The sequence below is a fragment of the Aspergillus sclerotioniger genome, assembly GCF_003184525.1.
Source record: "Aspergillus sclerotioniger CBS 115572 chromosome Unknown BO94scaffold_26, whole genome shotgun sequence".
In the NCBI taxonomy this organism is placed as follows: domain Eukaryota; kingdom Fungi; phylum Ascomycota; class Eurotiomycetes; order Eurotiales; family Aspergillaceae; genus Aspergillus; species Aspergillus sclerotioniger.
The window spans coordinates 534,167-551,186 of record NW_020291016.1 but is presented as its reverse complement, the minus strand read 5'-3'; the positions used below and the strand labels follow the sequence as shown (position 1 = coordinate 551,186).

At 48.0% G+C, this 17,020-nt stretch overlaps 5 protein-coding genes across 5 annotated transcripts; 2 read left to right on the top strand and 3 right to left on the bottom strand.

The window, feature by feature from the left end:
• Positions 1-460: 460 nt before the first annotated feature.
• On the bottom strand, positions 461-2,233 carry BO94DRAFT_559182 (Zn(II)2Cys6 transcription factor domain-containing protein; the record flags this gene model as incomplete). The annotated part of the gene is made up of 2 exons (XM_025614049.1): positions 461-2,092; positions 2,144-2,233. 2 exons carry the CDS (start codon positions 2,231-2,233, stop codon positions 461-463), a joined length of 1,722 nt encoding a protein of 573 aa, XP_025464506.1.
• A 314-nt stretch (positions 2,234-2,547) lies between these two features.
• BO94DRAFT_538178 (FMN-binding negative transcriptional regulator) lies at positions 2,548-3,649 on the bottom strand. Its single transcript, XM_025612437.1, has one exon. It carries the CDS (start codon positions 3,390-3,392, stop codon positions 2,628-2,630), a length of 765 nt encoding a protein of 254 aa, XP_025464505.1. The 5' UTR covers positions 3,393-3,649; the 3' UTR covers positions 2,548-2,627.
• Positions 3,650-4,204: 555 nt separating this feature from the next.
• BO94DRAFT_568281 (phosphotransferase family protein) lies at positions 4,205-6,263 on the top strand (the record flags this gene model as incomplete). The annotated part of the gene is made up of 7 exons (XM_025614671.1): positions 4,205-4,227; positions 4,480-5,090; positions 5,161-5,226; positions 5,282-5,509; positions 5,558-5,788; positions 5,824-6,146; positions 6,168-6,263. The coding sequence occupies 7 exons, from the start codon at positions 4,205-4,207 to the stop codon at positions 6,261-6,263; spliced, it is 1,578 nt and encodes a 525-aa protein (XP_025464504.1).
• Positions 6,264-7,046: 783 nt separating this feature from the next.
• On the bottom strand, positions 7,047-7,964 carry BO94DRAFT_196725 (class I SAM-dependent DNA methyltransferase). The gene has a single exon (XM_025606075.1). It carries the CDS (start codon positions 7,891-7,893, stop codon positions 7,243-7,245), a length of 651 nt encoding a protein of 216 aa, XP_025464503.1. The 5' UTR covers positions 7,894-7,964; the 3' UTR covers positions 7,047-7,242.
• A 6,853-nt stretch (positions 7,965-14,817) lies between these two features.
• BO94DRAFT_549123 (uncharacterized protein) lies at positions 14,818-16,020 on the top strand (the record flags this gene model as incomplete). The annotated part of the gene is made up of 4 exons (XM_025613430.1): positions 14,818-14,878; positions 14,970-15,383; positions 15,410-15,527; positions 15,615-16,020. 4 exons carry the CDS (start codon positions 14,818-14,820, stop codon positions 16,018-16,020), a joined length of 999 nt encoding a protein of 332 aa, XP_025464502.1.
• Positions 16,021-17,020: the final 1,000 nt, after the last annotated feature.

Sequence of the window (17,020 nt, the reverse complement as noted above, 5' to 3'; positions counted from 1 at the left end):
TGCTGTGAGGAAGATTTAGTGAACAGAGGGAGGAAGACCATTTACCCATGTGAATATGATGATACATTTCTCTAAAAAAAAGTAAGAAAGGAAGAAAAAGACGAAGGGAGTAGCAGGGTGCAGGGTGAAATAGCTGGCCAGACTCTTGGTTTACACTTAATACTATATAGCGGATTCAATGTCATTGGGTAATATGTCATGTTCATAGACGCAGGAATGTAAGAGGTTTTGTGTAGTTGTGAGGGATGATTAGAGGACTAAGGCTGGTCTTGATGCTCGTATATGGCAAGGAAAGAGTAGCTGGTTCATTAACCGTGTAGGTGCTGCTCGTGTTTCAATCGATAACTTGGAGCTAGTTGGTGTTGATAATGGGTCGTGGGAAACGAGTTGGTCGGTTGCGGGAAAAACAAACATCGCAGCGTAGATTTAAACTCCTCGGTACTCATACTAAGATGAAACATCATCCCATTCCATCGGAACCATCAATACTAACACAGTCCACGAAAAGGCAGCCAGAGAGGCGACATTTCCCATAGAAGACCAAATTATCAATCGACTGACTGTTATATGCCGTGACCTTAGGGGTCCCGCCCCCGTCATCCAATGGCTGCGTAACGGCAAATATGTCTCGGCCTATCATCTTTTGTTGGTTGATAGCTTTAGCCACACCTAGGCTTTGATACACCGGAAAAGCCCCCTCTTCGGTGGGTTGGAGGTCTTGTAACTTCTGCAACCAGCTTTGAATCTCCAGCCCAAGTGGAAGACTCTGACATCGTAGGAGTCCAGCTAGGAGTAGCCCGGAGAAACCGATTGTGTAATTGTTTCTGGAGAGTGAGGTGTGCATGTCTGCCCCTTTTGCAATCTGAAGCAATATCCGAACCCAGGGCTCCTCCTCACGACATTCATGGTCAAGGGTCTTGGGGTCTTTGGTGTGTAAGTTGCGCAGGATTCCTGTGCCTTGCATGATGCGTGCCACGACATAGTATGCAAAGTTGAGTGCTGCATCGTGTGTTTGGAAGTGTATAGGAGGATTCGAGTCGTCGGATTCGCTGTTATGCACCACGTCCGTGTAGATTGGTTGCTCTGAGGGAGGAAGACTCGCGAGCCAGTCATCGAGCCTCTTACTTTGTTCGCTCAGGAGCAAGCAATACGTCGTATATTCCTCGTCGTTCACCTGATGGCCATCCTGATGAGGGTCTTTAGATCCCAGGCCATGACTCCAATGCCGGAGTATGGTCTGGGAGTTGATTCGATGTGATTCACACATGATACTCAACCCGGTCACTCTTCGTTCTTGGATCGAGTTACAGCCTCCTGTTAATGACCTTGGAAGAGAAATCGATGGAAGCTGCTGGTGTACATCAATAGAGCTAAAGTAGGCACGCGCCCACCAGACAACATATCGAACCTGCATCCAAGAAGTAAGAAGGGCGTTCATCATTGCGTCCCCAGAAGACTCGGGGAGCTCAGTTAGCAATCGTGTCAGTCCGTCCACGTGGCAATTAAAGCCATGAAAGTTGCCCATGGAGGACTCAACGTATGCGAAAAGAATGAGAACGGCTAGAACCATTGTGGCATTGGATTGGTAATCAAACTGGTTCAGAGCGGTAAATCTTTTGATAGCCGAAGAGTAGTACAGCTGACTTCTTGTTTGGTGGACAAGACTCGGACTATATGACCCCATGGAACTAGTTGATAATGTCCTCCGTTCGGCATGCTGGCGACTAAGATTGCAAGAGGACAGTGCCAAGATCGCATCGCTCAGGATGGGGTGCTCACCGGCAAGGCGGGAGGTCCAGTGGAAGAGAGGGTGCAACGCTGGCAGGCATGAGTCCTCCCAGTAGGTAGAGTAGAAGATATCCCTTTCAACGTGCTGCAGAGACTTGATAAGGTCAAGGTTTCCGAACGTGCGGCTGAGAGAGTTTTGTTCCGAAGTGACCTGCGACTGCAGTTCTTGGGATGGCGTTGGAGAGCATGGTTTACCGTTTGCGCTCGGACCTGCTACCATGCGAAACTTGATCTCCGGTCGAATGGTTTCGCAGATTTTACCAAGTCGTTTGCAGGTTCCACATATTGGCCTCTGCTCATCGCACTGGGCTTAGGTTAGCTTCGGGACTCTACTCTGTGAAGGCGGCTGACAAACCTTGGTTTTCCTTTCGCGACAGCTCTTACAGCCGTTGCGCGATCGAACAATATTAGTTTTCTTGGGTCTAGGAGGGGCGGGCTTGTACATCTGTCTGGGGTGTGTTTCAAGACATCGTTGGTGAGTCAAGAGCTCGAAGTGGCGAGGCTCCGCCGATCGAGCGACAACCGCCGAGCACATCATGTGACCTGGTGGATGTAACCAATCCTACGATGGTATGCTTTATGTCTTCGGTCTAGAATATGGTTTTCATTGGCTTTTCTTTACATCATTCCAGCGTCCCTGAAGCTTGTATTATTTGTCTATTCTATTTCTATGGATCACACTATCTGGAACGTGTCTTAACATTACGTCCTGTACAACCAACTTATCAAGATATATACTCTGCTGTTTAGGTCTTGAAGCTGCAGAATAAATTGGAGGTACTACTAATACGACTATAAGGTATGATATGTGACTTTGATGAATACTGAATAAATATCTCCTATACCTTCTCCTGTTTCTTTCGATCGTGCAACTCCCCTCGCTCCTGAACCAGGGCCGATATAGCCGCACCAGTGTCACCTCCCAGCTTAGCGAAGCCTTTAACCACACCATCCCGATCTCCAGGCCGCATTTCCTGACTCATCTTGAACTTGCCCTGCAGCGTCCTTATCTCAATCTCAATTCCCACAATATTCCTCTGCATGAGTTCGATATACCGTTCCGGCGCATCGGAGACCTTCCATGGCTGCGGTCTGTCGCCACCGGTATAGCCCATAACCGATCTCTCCGTATGCTCGGACAAATCATGAAGTTGTTTGGCCAGGAACTGCCCTGCCTCAGGTGTCCTGGAGTCGTAGTACAGAGACAGTTTACCGTAGGCCTGCACCGCGGAGTAGTTCCACGTCGGTACCACTTTCCCCGTGTCCGGTTTGGTTTCGGTGTAGTATTTCGGAGTCACATAATGGTCGTGTTTGCCGTTGAAGAGAACGAGAACGTCCTGGTCGGGTTGGAGAACACCCGGTGGTTTATTATCCACGGCCTCAAGCATAGCCTTCACTTGAGGGTTCTGCTTGGCAATGTGGGCACGGAGGCAAGGCGGCTTCGAGTCCTCTGGCTGGTCGAGTACAAAGGGTACATGGGTGCATTGGAGGAAGTCTTGCTGAGAGGAGTCGATGCCGGTGATGAGGATACCCAAGGGGTTTTCCTTGATAAACTGAAGTAGGACCTCGCGGTCCGGTTCATTGTGCACAGAAGGGATAAACATATTCGTTAAGGTAGCAAGAACAATGGCCTGTACGATTAAAAAAGATAATTGTGTTGATCAGCAATATCAGGGAATTGGTGCACCTTTAAATACCATTCACTGTCGGGAACTCGCCCGATGTATCATGAGTCACGGCCAGCCGTGCTCACATGCTTTGAAAAGTTCGATTGACTGAGATAAGAGACAAATCATAGCGATCGAATAAGTCATCACAGGTCCAAAAACGCGTTTGAGGTGCAACTTTTACCTGGTGATAGTAGCTCATAGGTGGTTGATTCGAGATACCCCACCGAAATGGCTTCCGTCGCTCTCGCACACCCGATCGGGTAAAGCGCATAGTCGAGCCACCGCGACTCGGAATCGGAGCGGAACTCTTCCGCTCATCGCTTGGCACGTCAACGCTGCAGAGGGCCTCGTCAGCCTGGTGGATATCGATGGATTGAGATACTTCTGTAAATGTTATGCAATAGCGATGCCCGATTCAACTGATTTTCTGCTTATTTCAACACCCTCAAAGTTGTCGGTTAGAAGACTGCCCATACAATGCCTGTAGGAGGGCACAGATGGAAGGAGCAACAGAGGCATCATGATGTTTTCTTTCCCGCATCATTCATGTAGGGGTGACTCAACATACATACTCTAAGATGAAATTACACCTCACTGTCATTATAAACAACCCATCTGAAGAAGGGATGAAATGATACATCATTACACCATACTCTGTCTGCCATCGACTCATGAATCTAAAAGACATCTGAAGTTCCAGTGCGCGGGGCCGCCACGACAATAGCAAACCTCATTCTTATAGCCAAATGCAACAAATCTTCACGACTAGGTATGTATCCAGTGTGGTGGTTGCAGTTAAGAGCGATGGCATTCCTCTCCATTGTGCGTGACAAGTACATCACGTGATGTGATGTCTTCATAAGGGGCGGAAAGGCGTCTTGCTAGGTGGATTCCATTCCTGGATTCCATACCTGTGGGCCCACCATCACAATGTTGGGGGTTTCTATCAGAAATGGCTGTCGCGCTCCTGATGTTTCCCTCTTAACTCAGTCTGGTCCATCAATCGGTTGTTCGCCCATAGAACCTTGCCCCAAAGAGTATCCCCTACGACCCAAAGGTTATCACAGAGCCTGTCCACGATCAATACCCCGGCTGCCGACTCCGGAACGCCAAACCCAGACCTGTTTTCCTACACGTCCGGTCGTTATTTATACAACGAGAAACTTCGCTTCGAGGAGCGCCATGTCGAGTTCAACGTCGAGGCATTACGAGAAATAGCCGCGAGTGCCGTGGGTGGAAAACACGTCGTGCAGCTAAGGAAGCTTGCGGAAGGTGGCTTCAACCGAGTGTTTGCCCTTACGATGGACGATGGGCTTGACGTGATAGCCAAAATACACTATCCTCTTACCGTCCCCAAAACATATTCAACCGAAAGTGAAGTTGCGACACTGGAGTTTTTGCGGCTAAAAGGTATACCGGTTCCGCGGGTTTACGCCTATTCTTCTACGAGCGACAATGCCGTGGGAAGCGAATACATTATAATGGAAAAGGCTCCCGGACAGCCATTAGAGCGCCGTTGGTTCGAACTTTCCCCTAAAGAAAGAGTTCGGTTGGTAACCAGCTTCGTCGAAATCGAACAAAAATTGTTCGCGATCCCCTTTGCCTCATATGGGAGTCTCTACTACAAGGACAGTTTGCCTCCGCACCTCCAAGCAAACCTCTATGATACACCTGGGAAGGAGGAACGCCGTTTCTGTATCAGACCCCTCCGCCGATTACATGTTTTGGCGAGGGAAGCGTGCTGCACTCGATTTGAACCGCGGGCCTTGTTAGTCTCTTTTGTTCTCATGATCCTTGGCTGGTCTTGTTCTAACTATGTGTAGGGAAGGATCATCGTGATTATGTTCGGTCGGTAGGCCAGCGAGAACTCGAATGGGCCACGAAATACGGCAAACCCCGACAGAACGACTTCCCCCACAACAACATGATGAAAGGGGAGATCTCCCCGGATATTTATGCCGACCTCCTGAAAAGGTATATCTTAATATCACCACATATCTTGCCAAGCGACCACGCGAATGCAATGAACAAGCCTACCATGCGCCATCTAGGTAAGTAGGTATATATTTGCCTTACCCTCGTATACTAATTTTTCCCAGATCTCAACCCCCCGAACGTGTTTGTGAACGATTCTTGTGAAGTCTCTTGTATCATTGACTGGCAACACCGTTCGACCCTCCCGTTACTACTGACAGCGGGGAATCCCCCGCTCTTTCAGAACACCGATTCTGAGCCCCCGAAAAGCCTTGCAAAACCCTCCCTACCGGACAAATACGATTCACTGAGCCTGGAAGAGAATTCCGAGCTGACGAACTCCATCGTCGGAGAATGTTATTCTACTTGTATATGGTCTTTAACGGGAAAGACAACAAATCTCATCTCCAGGCGCTTCGCTATCCTCTGTTAGCAATACGACAACATGCAGTTGAGAGTGCTGACCGGCAGTGGAGCGGGAACGTGATCACCTTGAAAGGTGCACTCATTCGCCTCTGGGAGCATTGGGACAAATTGATTGCCGACAGCCAGCAGAAAGTTGAATGTCCAATATTCTTTGATAAGGAAGACGTCGAGGAGTTCCTTGTTGCTGAAGGCCATTGGTTCAAAGCAACAATATTACTCGAGCATTGGCGATCTCTTCTAGACGACCTGGGACAAGATGGATGGGTCAGGCACGAATCCTATGAACAGGTCGTGTGAACTAACAAAGAGTTAAAACAGGAGTGGCTGTCACTGGCAGAGGATGAAGAAGACTCTGTGTCTGTGGATCAGTTTTGGCCATTCCAGGATCACGAAGAGTATGAGTGATCGGCCGTATCATCGTCATATCTATCACTATATTTTCTCCTTTACTCTATCCTAATGGCATTGATGAGCGTGTCCGTCTAACATTGCATTTACCAAGAAAGAAAAACCAAAAGCCAAAGGAAAGGGGAGTAGGTAAGGGTCCGTCTGCCACATACGACTTTGGCCGTCGAAAGTGTCCAAGGTGTATACTTCCCACCAGGCTGCTACTGCTTACTAAAATTCAACTCATACATACAATCGATCACCAATCGATCAGCAATTTCTCCGGAGGTTTAGTTCAGCTTCTAGAAGAGCCAACTCAAGGCGTAGTAAGCTGGCCCGTTATCTGCGTGCTGGACATCCCCACGATTGAAACAAAAGGCCTGCATAGCCACCCAAACTTTGGTGGAAAAACCAAACAAAGGCATTTTGTATTCTTTAGAGTAAAGAAAAGGAATCTTCTACGTGGGAAGATCTTTGCGTTCTTCATCATCCCCTACCCCATAGCAAAATATCACAACGAGTGGTCCATATCGACAGAGTGACCTAGTTGTCCCCCTGGAGGATCTCTAGGGTGTCTTTGTGGAAGGTTATTCAAAAGGTCTCTGGATATCATTTACTTTCCCCTTGGGAAGTTATATGTGGACAATCGCCTCAAGTTATAAGGGATATGTTTCTTAAAGATGCGACATGCATTATGGCAGGCACGACCTGGTGCTTGCCTCAGGCAGCACCCGCCCGCGAAGAACGCCGGTATTCTCCGTGCTTTTCTCTCCCACCTTCTCTCCCCTAGCTTCTGACGAAGTTAGATCAATAAATAAGACAGCGCTCTACGACTTGTCACTTGTTTTGGAGATAGAGGAGGTCATATCAATCGCTTGGACAAAGAACGGGATGAACACATTCATCCGAACAGCATCTCAGGTTTATATCATCGGCCAGTGACAATCATCAACATCTTCGAACAGCACCTCCCGACAGTTGCTCGACCTACGTGCTTTCAGACCGAACCAATCTTTTTGAGAACAATGAAGGTTGCCTTGTCACCCGCTCCCCTTCTATAGTCCTTAAGTTCCATGCTAGCGACCTTCACTAGATGTTCTACCTCCAATCGTTCGACTTCAGCTTTGAAGCCACCCGATAGCCATATATCCTCCAAAATGGTCGCAACAATGATACCATTTGTCTTTGTCACCCTCAAAAACTCCCTCAAGGCTGGGGCTGGTCCAACATGACCATGGGTGAATGTGCCAGCACACGTCACGACATCATAGACGTCGTCCGGCTTCTCAATCGGCTGCGTCAGGTCCCCAATGTCAAGGTTTCGGTAAACACCCGTCTGTCTGGCCACTCTCAGCATGGCGGGTGACAGGTCAAGGCCATCGATGGTGACAGCGCCACCCCGTGCAAGTGCTTCTCCGACCAATCCAGTCCCGCACCCGGCATCGAGTATTGAACCTTTGACATTGGTGGCGTTCTGGAGAGCGGTTTCGGCAGCGAGGAAGGGAGCGACGTAGTCTTGGGAGGCGTCGGCAAGATCGGCGTTATAGGTGTCGGCCCATTCGGCATAGAGGGTTTGGCAGTCTTCTTTGCTGTTACTGGCACGAGCCCGAGTCAGAAGCGCGTTCTCGGTCAATGTTTGAGTTGCCATGGTGATTGGTTCACTCCAAATGGTGCAATATATCAATGAGGTATGAAGAGCAAAGACTCGATAGGATCAGGGCATATTCACCTGGGGGCTTTGCCCGCTGAAATAGTCTTCGAGATTTTCACACATGTCGAGTACGTCTGGCGTGTCACTCACATGGAAATTGCGCCATTTGCGACCAGATTCATAGGGTCGGATTTGTTGTGCGGATGAAAGATGTATACTGAATCGATGCCGCCCCGATTCTTGGGGCGCTACCAGCGGCTGCATAAATGCCTATTGCCAGCGAAGCCCCCTTGTTAATCTCTATCTTGATCTTATTTGCTATTTACGTACAGTAGGCCCCTGGAACCCTAGGCACTGGTGGGCCTCGGTCCGTCTCTGCCTTTCCACCGACGTAACTGCAACCTGCGTCTAACCGATGAAACATCGAAACTTGAGAGCCGGAACCATTGGCTAGATATTCGGCAATCATGCGTTCATGACGTCTTCTCGTGGGGGTTGCAACTTGACCCAATCCGTGATACTAACAGCCCCGCGTATAGCATTGATAGTGGGTATTCTGCTTAGGGCATGCACGGACTGTAGAAGTCCGTGGGGGAGAACTTTCCAGACGAAGCCCCATGCAGCCTTGATGCTTGGAGGGTTTTTGTGAGGTAGGTTCCGCGCCCGACCGGTGCTAAAGATAATGGCACCCTAGAGATGAGGTTGAGTAATTGCTGCAGCTTACTTAGGTGCCAACGGTACTATCGAAGACAGAGGCAGAGCATCAGGCAACTCCCACCTCTGGCACAAATGAAAGGAGACAAATCCAAACCCACGACAGGCACCTATGAAAAGCTACGGAAATTAAATCCAACTATCCACATCGCTCACCGACTAGCACTTGCAGATCTCAGGCATCTGGCTCGAAACATCTCCTGATCAAAGACATATCATTTGTTAGCCCAATGGCGTGCATGCGTTTAAAAATTGCGTCTGGAACTCGTGTGATTCGCTACTGGGACGACCTAGTATCAGCTGTACCTGGTCTACAGAGCTCTCTGGGAGGATCCATTACCCCGCCTCGAACGTTAGATTCTTTTGTCGAAGGTGCTGCTGCGATCCCAGGGCCCTCCCGATGATTGGCCCCAACCCCGCGCCCGTGAGACTTGGGAGAAAGCCAGAAGAGGGGTAGGCCATAGACGGAAAATTCTCGATGATATGACCACCACTGACGTGGTTGAACTCGCACCTAGGTTCGATCATCGTCTGAGTGTGGAAACGTGCGCATCTCTCTGACACCGGGTAGATATAATTCGCCACTCAGTAATATATGAATTTTCGGATGAAATATCATGCGCACTTTATTTGTGTCTAGCCCGTGTGAGTTCTGAGGCTTCGTATGCGCCGCCTCACCAACCGTGGTAGTCCGTGTAGCTGCAATTGGTTAGGAATGGACGGCGCTGAGCGATAGCGGCCATGGGGCAATATTCCCGTCTACGGCATTCATGATTTTGTCTCATAGTACGAATATTCCCTCTTAAATAAGGTAATTTTTCTCTCGGAAAACTCCACAGAGATGCGTCAATAAGGCCTCAGACTAGCAGAAATCGCGCATAATACCAATTATGCTGATCGAGCTCGACAATACTACTTTGTCTGTATGAAACCGAACCGCTCCTCTTTCTGTCCCTTCATTGGCAATATTTATCGCAACCAATAAGACGGTCAAAGGAGATCCCACCATGGTCTGCCCCAGGCACACCGGCCAGGCTAAACATTCTTCCTTTACTCTCTGTCTATCTCTCTAAAGACTTACCTAAGACCTCACTCAAGACCTCATTCAGGCCCTTATTTAGAGACATGTGCATAGCCTAAGTATTACTAAATCAAAGAAAATAGATTCTCGCCTGCCTTAAGAGCAAGGTATTCCCACTGTACGACTAGATGGTAGATATTTCGCAGATATCGAGGATAAATAAACCCTTTTATTGTTATCGCTGCTCGACGCTTTTTGCTTGACCGCTTTATACCATTTTTTCCGTTTTGGTGTATCTGGGATGATTCAGGGATATTATAGTGAATCAGCAGATTCTTTCGTTTCTTTGGCACACAATATCCAAGCATCATTTTCGGAATTTCTATATGCATGAAATATTGTGTAGTTCATACCAGTAGGCCAAAACGGAAATCCACTGGCCATCTGGAGAACAGACGGAACGAAAGACTCTGTGTCCCAACAAATATTCAAGAGGATATGGATCAATTTTGACTCACAATCAAGTATCTGGCAGTATATACAGCATCGGACTTTGTAACTGCGGGGTGCTCTGTTCCTGCCTAATATAATCGATGTCTCCCTGTTCCTTGTGCTGATTGTCCACATTTCCGTCGTTCTTCCCCCTCCCCCACCAGCTCTTCCCCTAAGGGGGGTGGTTACAACAATGTCGATGTTGCTCATCATCGTGGCAAGCAGTTGGCTGCGCTGCTGTCAATAAACACGAGCCATCGCGTAGTCCTTGGGCGCCCCTGACTGGCAAATTTCCCGGATGGCGGCGAGCAAGGCGGAGAAGACTGGCTTATTATCGTCGGCCATTTGAGCTATGCACCGCACGTCGTCATACGGGGACTCATTGCCGGCGAACAGGCTGGCCTCTACCTCAGGCCTGGTTTTGCCGCTTCCAGGAGAGGCAGTGCTCGAGGATTTGGATTACGGCCCGTCCTTGTAACCCATCGAGCTCCCATGAAGGTGTAATCAAGATCGCTGGATCTTGGACGACCACCTCCCAGTCGTCTGTCACATTAATGTCTGATACCGGTAATCTTCCTGTCACAGGCAACGGCTGATGCTGATTATCTCTTCCAAACCACATGCAAGGACCAATGGCCAATCCTTTTCAAACCAACGGCAGACCGCTAACGTCAAAGCTCCCTTCAGAGAATTGTAACCAGGCAACGGCTGTTGCCGAATGTCTTTGAAACAGTTGATATTGGACCCAACTGGTGCTACGCGCCTTTCCTTGGCGCGAAAATGGTCCGTCGGCAGATAGACTACCGCCCGACGTGGCTATTCTAACATGGAAACATACAGCGTCCACGCACCACAGAGGGGGGAAATGCGTTGCCCACCAAAGCGGCAGTCCACAACTCGGCAGCAGGTGCGCACTCGATAAGGGGTAATTCCCTCGTGGTCATTATCATTCCTGTGAGAGCAGGAACCACAATAATCTGTTGCCTGCGCCATATCTCACTGATCCGGTAGCCTCTGGGATAGGGCAGTTGGGTAGGTTCTCCCAGGAATTGACTCTATGCGAGAGGGGCAGAACCTATCGCGGGAATTCTATCATTTTATATGCAGGCAAACCCTCTCAAAACATGTATATTGCTTCCGGGTTAGCGCCAAACACTCGACAGAGCCTTCTGGTGAAGAAGTCAAGTCACTAAGAGGAACGAAGGCTAGTCACTAATCGGCACCATGACTGGAATTCAGCTTTAGCCATAGTAATGAATAATACCATAATTTAAGAGGGATAGTCGCTCACATTCCCATACTCATTCCCTTAACAGCCCATTCCCCATCCCTCCTTGATTCCCATTACCCTGATCCAGTCACTTAGGATAAGGCTTATTGGCATTATAAATAGCGGCATCTTTGCTTTGAGTTCCTCAGTTTTTGCCTTTACATGATCAACTGATCAACCACTTACATTTTATTTCCTTGGTCATAAGCAAGGTCAAGATAGGTATCACTCTCAATCTACTGCAGTAAGTCATATCCTTCAGAGTATTCCTCATTCTTCTACCCCTAACTGACACTCCCCTCATTAAAGGAAACCTGCTGCTCAAAAGAACGAGCTCGACTTTCCCTTTACTTTCTCGAGCTTTAGGGCTCATATCTTGCGACGACACACCACAGCAGCAGCATATCGAAGTGCTATCAATACATCTCAAAAACAGCCCTAAATCCGGGTCGACACACAATAGGTCTAATCTGCCTTGGTGTCAATCTTCCAGAACTGAATGGAACGGCTATTAACATCCTTCTATCAGAAAGGATGACATACATCACCGGCACATCTGGCCTTGATACTCGTCATTTCACGCCCGGTCATTGTCACCAGTGCGTTAGAATGATGTTTCATATGGAAATGGAAGTGTCCCTGCCGGGCAATTTTATTTCAACAACACACTTCTCAAGACGGTGGAAGACACAAAATATCACTGAAAATAATACACCTTTCCTAGACAGACGCTACAGCGGGTCTTTGATCCAGGACTGCATGACCCAGGGCTTTAGAGTTCTGCGACCATCGACAGAGAGCACCCGTTTCGTGTATACAGGGGGTGTATGGTATCCTTTTGAAGTAAGGTAGGCCATTGGTGTTTACCGACGAAGGCCCATCGAGCATATCCGCTCTCACATGTCAAAGGCAGGACGCCATACTGGATCGCGACAATGACAGTCACGGAAGCGTCACCAGATTGGGAGGGCTTTATTGATGCTTTGATTCGTGTCCTCCTGGTCAACAACGTCGACCTACAGGAGGTAGGTGGGATAAAGGGGGGCAAAGAACGTGCATGTTTATCCGCAGTCGAATCATTTGCTACTTCAAATCGCTAATAAAATGGCAAGCATTCTGGAAACAGAAGGCTTCGACGAAATGTGTCAAGCCTTCGAGTTACAGGTTCCGAAGTGAAATTGTTCACGGACATGGACCTTCGCCCACGACGATGAAGGTATGATACAATCTTGCCCCAGGCACAAAGCCTCCGGGATGATACAAGAATTTGTCTGTCCGGGTTCGTCCAATCCGATAATCTAGGGGCATCAAAGGGTACACCTCCGGCCACGAATAGGAAAACAACGGCGGGACCTGATTGAACGGGTCATGTGTTCCACATTGCTATTACAATGTGGCGGAAATTCGTCCCTCGAGATTCTGGCCTCGAAACGTCATTCTTGACAAGCGAGCTTTTATCACGGCTCCGAGATTTGCGCAGTCCTATCAAAGATTGCAGAAGCTTGTATTATGTTTGCGGGTGCATCCCTATTGATACTCACGAGTGAATCTGAATGGTTATGCACTGCTTGCTATTATGAACCTAATGAAAGAGGGCTACATGCAGACAACTCCAGACTGCGAGTACCGCGCCCACGGAGGCCTCTATCGGTCAATGTCCACAGTATCCCGTTGTGCTTCTTTGCTACCGATGTGGGAGGGGAATGTTTAGAAGGGCGTCGAGGAGGGACATTGGAAGAGTTACAGAGAGCCAACAGAGAAAGAACCAGTCTGACCAAATGGTCTAATGGTGAGCCGTTGGAATACCGAATTAAGGAGACCTGGGGAGCGTCCTTGCTTCTCCTCCCGGTGACGAAGATCGGGCTGGCGATAATGGGAGAATTGGACTGGGACGATTTATCTGTCTGCCGCGAGCTAGAAATTCTCTTCGAGGGTCCTATTACGAGGGCAAAGTCAGTAATCACAATGTTGATTCATAGGATGAATGATTATTATTTCATACATAGCACTATGCTCATGTGTCCATGCCTTTGTAAATAGCTCTTGGCTACTGGAAGCAGGCAGAAGAGGGGTCATTTTTGGGCGGCGAGCGAGCAGAGAATATGATTCAGATGATGTCCTACGGCTTGAAATACCCACGGATGAAATAGGTATTAGCAGACATCCAGAACATGATACTATATTAAGTTCTAGATTTAGTTGAAAATGCGAAGAAACGGTTGACGTTCTCGAAGCCATACATATCTTATTCTCTCTAAGTCAATATCTATACACAAGGAAGATGGACGTGTGATTTGAATTATCACAAGGTTGTATTAGATATCCCCTTACTGAGGTCTTATTGAACGGAGGTGCTGCAACCACACCGGTCAGGGTACTTCATGTCTATCTATAGGATTTCTATGATGAATAGACTATATAATTCGGCCGATTGACTAATCGAAAGGTTTGGATGGGCCTGACCGGTGTGACTGCAGCACCTCCCTTAGTGAATGGTAGTAGGTACAGCTATTTATTCTAGGCCCTATCAGGTATAACATTTAACGACCTCAAGCTCTACAGATGGAGGGGTAACATGAATATATCTGCTTCGGGGAAATACATAATATCTATGAGTTAATACCATGCCTCACACCTTGGTAAGATTACACTAGGTCCGGGCCTGTGGACGGCCGAATGCCGTCCACAAAACAAGGGGTTGCAAAGCACCTCAATAGGCATCAAGCAACTAGGAACATATAGTTAGAGACATTCTGCTGGGGGGGTTAATCAAACACCATAAAAGAGCACTATCAAGTACTTTTAGAAGGCCTAACTAAGCATTTCTGAAGGACTCAACCAAAGACTTTTTGAAGACTCCGCTAAGCCTCACGGATTATAGTACTCCATTCAGACCTACAACCTGAATCTATAAAACAGGCTGTACTCTCTTTAAAAATAGGAACTGATCCTTAAAGCTGGAAGCTTCTCTAGCTACTTGGCTCTTTTACGCTTCGCAAAGAAAAGAAACTTAACACATGTATCAAAATCTGTCTCGTAACTTATGATTACTTCCAAATTTCGGTTTTTTCCTTGAAAGTAACACAAGCCGTTGGGAAATATGACATGAAATAAATCATCTTGCTCTCCGTCAACTCGTCTGTAACCTATTCCCTGCCAACAACAGCAACTTCAAGTTATTTACATCACCTCTCTTCTCTTGTATCGCCATCTAACTTTGTTTGTCTGTTGTTCTTACCCTGATCCCCGTCCCAAAACACTTCGTGTTTGCTACCAATCTATTCTTGAGAGAATGAGCTCACCAGGTGCTGAATTTGCCGACCCTGAAAGGCGTCGCTTGATTGCCCAAATTTCGGAAGGGTTTGTGGACGAAACTCAGAAGTCAGAACTCGGGACAGTCTGGCCCTGCCTATGATTGGCTGATATGGATATGTTGCGGTACTACGCTGCAGCTGATAATGAGATCGTTCGTGACAAGTTTCGGTGTCACGCAGCACAGACACTGGTCCAAATTTGTTATTACCCTCTGTCTCTTTATCAATATACCTGGCTAAGTTTATCTTGCTATCATTCTAGGGACGCAGCTAGGGAGAAAAAGAGAGCCCAACGCGTTTCCTGTGGCTTCGTACACCCCACGTTCTGACACGCGATCGTCTTCTGCCCGACCTGACGCGTTGTCGATGAGCGCCCCTTCTGTGCTTTTCCCGCCTCCTATAACTTCCACCACAAATCAACGTTCGACTGACTTGGGGCTAGCGGCAGTACAGCCCGCTGTGGTGACTACAACTCCACAGGATAATGGTGGGAGTTCTTCTGCAATGACACCTACTGGAGGCTCGAGGAAGCGCCATGACGAGCCCCTTGAGTCGTCTGTAAAACATACAAGACGGCGAGTAGATCCTCCGAAACAAGTCGAGAGCCCAATTTCCTTTAATTCAGAGTCAATACTAACGTCGTATGAATCCTGCAGTGCCGAAAGCGTGATAGAGCGTGTGTGATTACTCGATCCCGTGCAGACTTGGCGGATATCATACACCTGCACCCTTCTGACCTGTGCGATCCACTAGATATAGTCACTAAGGGCTTTTGGGAGGGCCTTGGACTATTCTGGAACGCGGATCGTGTTGCTGAATGGTGACAGGCCATCTTCGGTGGTTCGTGTGGGACTGGAAAGATCAGGAATCTTATTTGTCTAGAGCCCTCAGCACATGTCTTGTACAGGAAGGGATCCTTTGCTCTCGAGCCCGTCCGAAAAGACCCTGAAGGATGTTCGATGGTTCTCAAATTCTGGTGGTTGAAACCTGAAAGTTTCTGGCCTAATGTTCCGGACCTTCCCAGGGACATGGATACGGCTAAATATCACATTGGCTTAATGGACTGTCGAACCGAGAAGCCAATCCAGTCGGGGCATGAGATTACCCTGGAAACACCGGATCCTGACAATTTCCCCCTCCCTGACTTCCGGATACTGGAGCTCCAGTGGATATTACACAGGGTAGCCGCCATCAGCGGAGCAGCTGGAGCGTGGCATCTGCATCAAGAGCCTGAGAAATCCAAAGACAATGTCTCGGATCTATCACCAAAGTTATCTGCGGCTGCCACCTTCGATGACAGACACCCTAAATGACCGCCTATCTTCATTATGTGTCATGCATCGGGAAGCTTTTGTTTGAGCATTAAGCGAGCATGATGATCTTCTGCCGCGCTTGTTGTCCCTCCTTCCTCTATTTACATGGGTTGTGTTCCCACCCAAGTACCCGTACGATGCTCAAATCGCTGTTCACTTCCCGTATCGTCCATACTTTGTTTCATAGCTGAATAAGAGTGATCTTCAATATCGCTGAGCTAGTGATATTCTTTGGATCCTCCCAATAACTGCCCAAACGGCTGTATCAATGACGAATTGTTAGTCATGTTTGCCACGCCACCTCCATAGTACATTCAAAGGATACTCGGAGTTGAGCAAAGCCGGGTACCATAATGTAAAGATTCATATTTAAGTCGAACAAAAATTCAACAATTTTGTGTCAAGCGATGGGTAAGTGCCAGCGAAGCATGCATCTTATGTTGGGGAATCTCCTAGTCTTTCTCTGCCGATTTCTTGCCGTGCTATTCTAGTGACAATCACAACCTAAGACTGTGAACGACAACGCGTAGATTTCAGTCGAGAAGACCAATGGATCCCATATTGGAACCATCGTTCTTCTACCTATAAAAGGTAAAAGAAAATTTCCGTGTGTTCTCCATATAGACGCGTTATATCGTTTTTGGTCTACTGGTCTGAACTCTGATAATCAGCACGATGTAACGCATTACTAAAGGCACGTGGTTAAAAACATTTTGAATGACACGCTTCCAAAAGACACTGTCAAGCATCTAAACCAAACCAAGTGTTGCTCAGCGCTAGCGCACTTTGAAAGTGATGTGGATGGTGTGTATAGCGAGACCCTGGGTGGTTGGGAGGAAGGGGACCAACCTCCTCCCCAAGCTTTACGTCCACATTATCCGGACCTTCCTCCGCACCAACTACGGCCCCTTTACTATCTGTTGCTAGTTAGTTAGCTACTGAATCTCCACTTCTCATTTTGTGAATCGGTCGTTTCCCTATTTCCCTACACTTGGTTACA

What these genes read in the sequence shown, in the direction of transcription:
- BO94DRAFT_538178 (XM_025612437.1), bottom strand. Translation starts at nt 3,392, where the DNA reads ATGTTTATCCCTTCTGTGCACAATGAACCGGACCGCGAGGTCCTACTT.
- BO94DRAFT_196725 (XM_025606075.1), bottom strand. Translation starts at nt 7,893, where the DNA reads ATGGCAACTCAAACATTGACCGAGAACGCGCTTCTGACTCGGGCTCGT.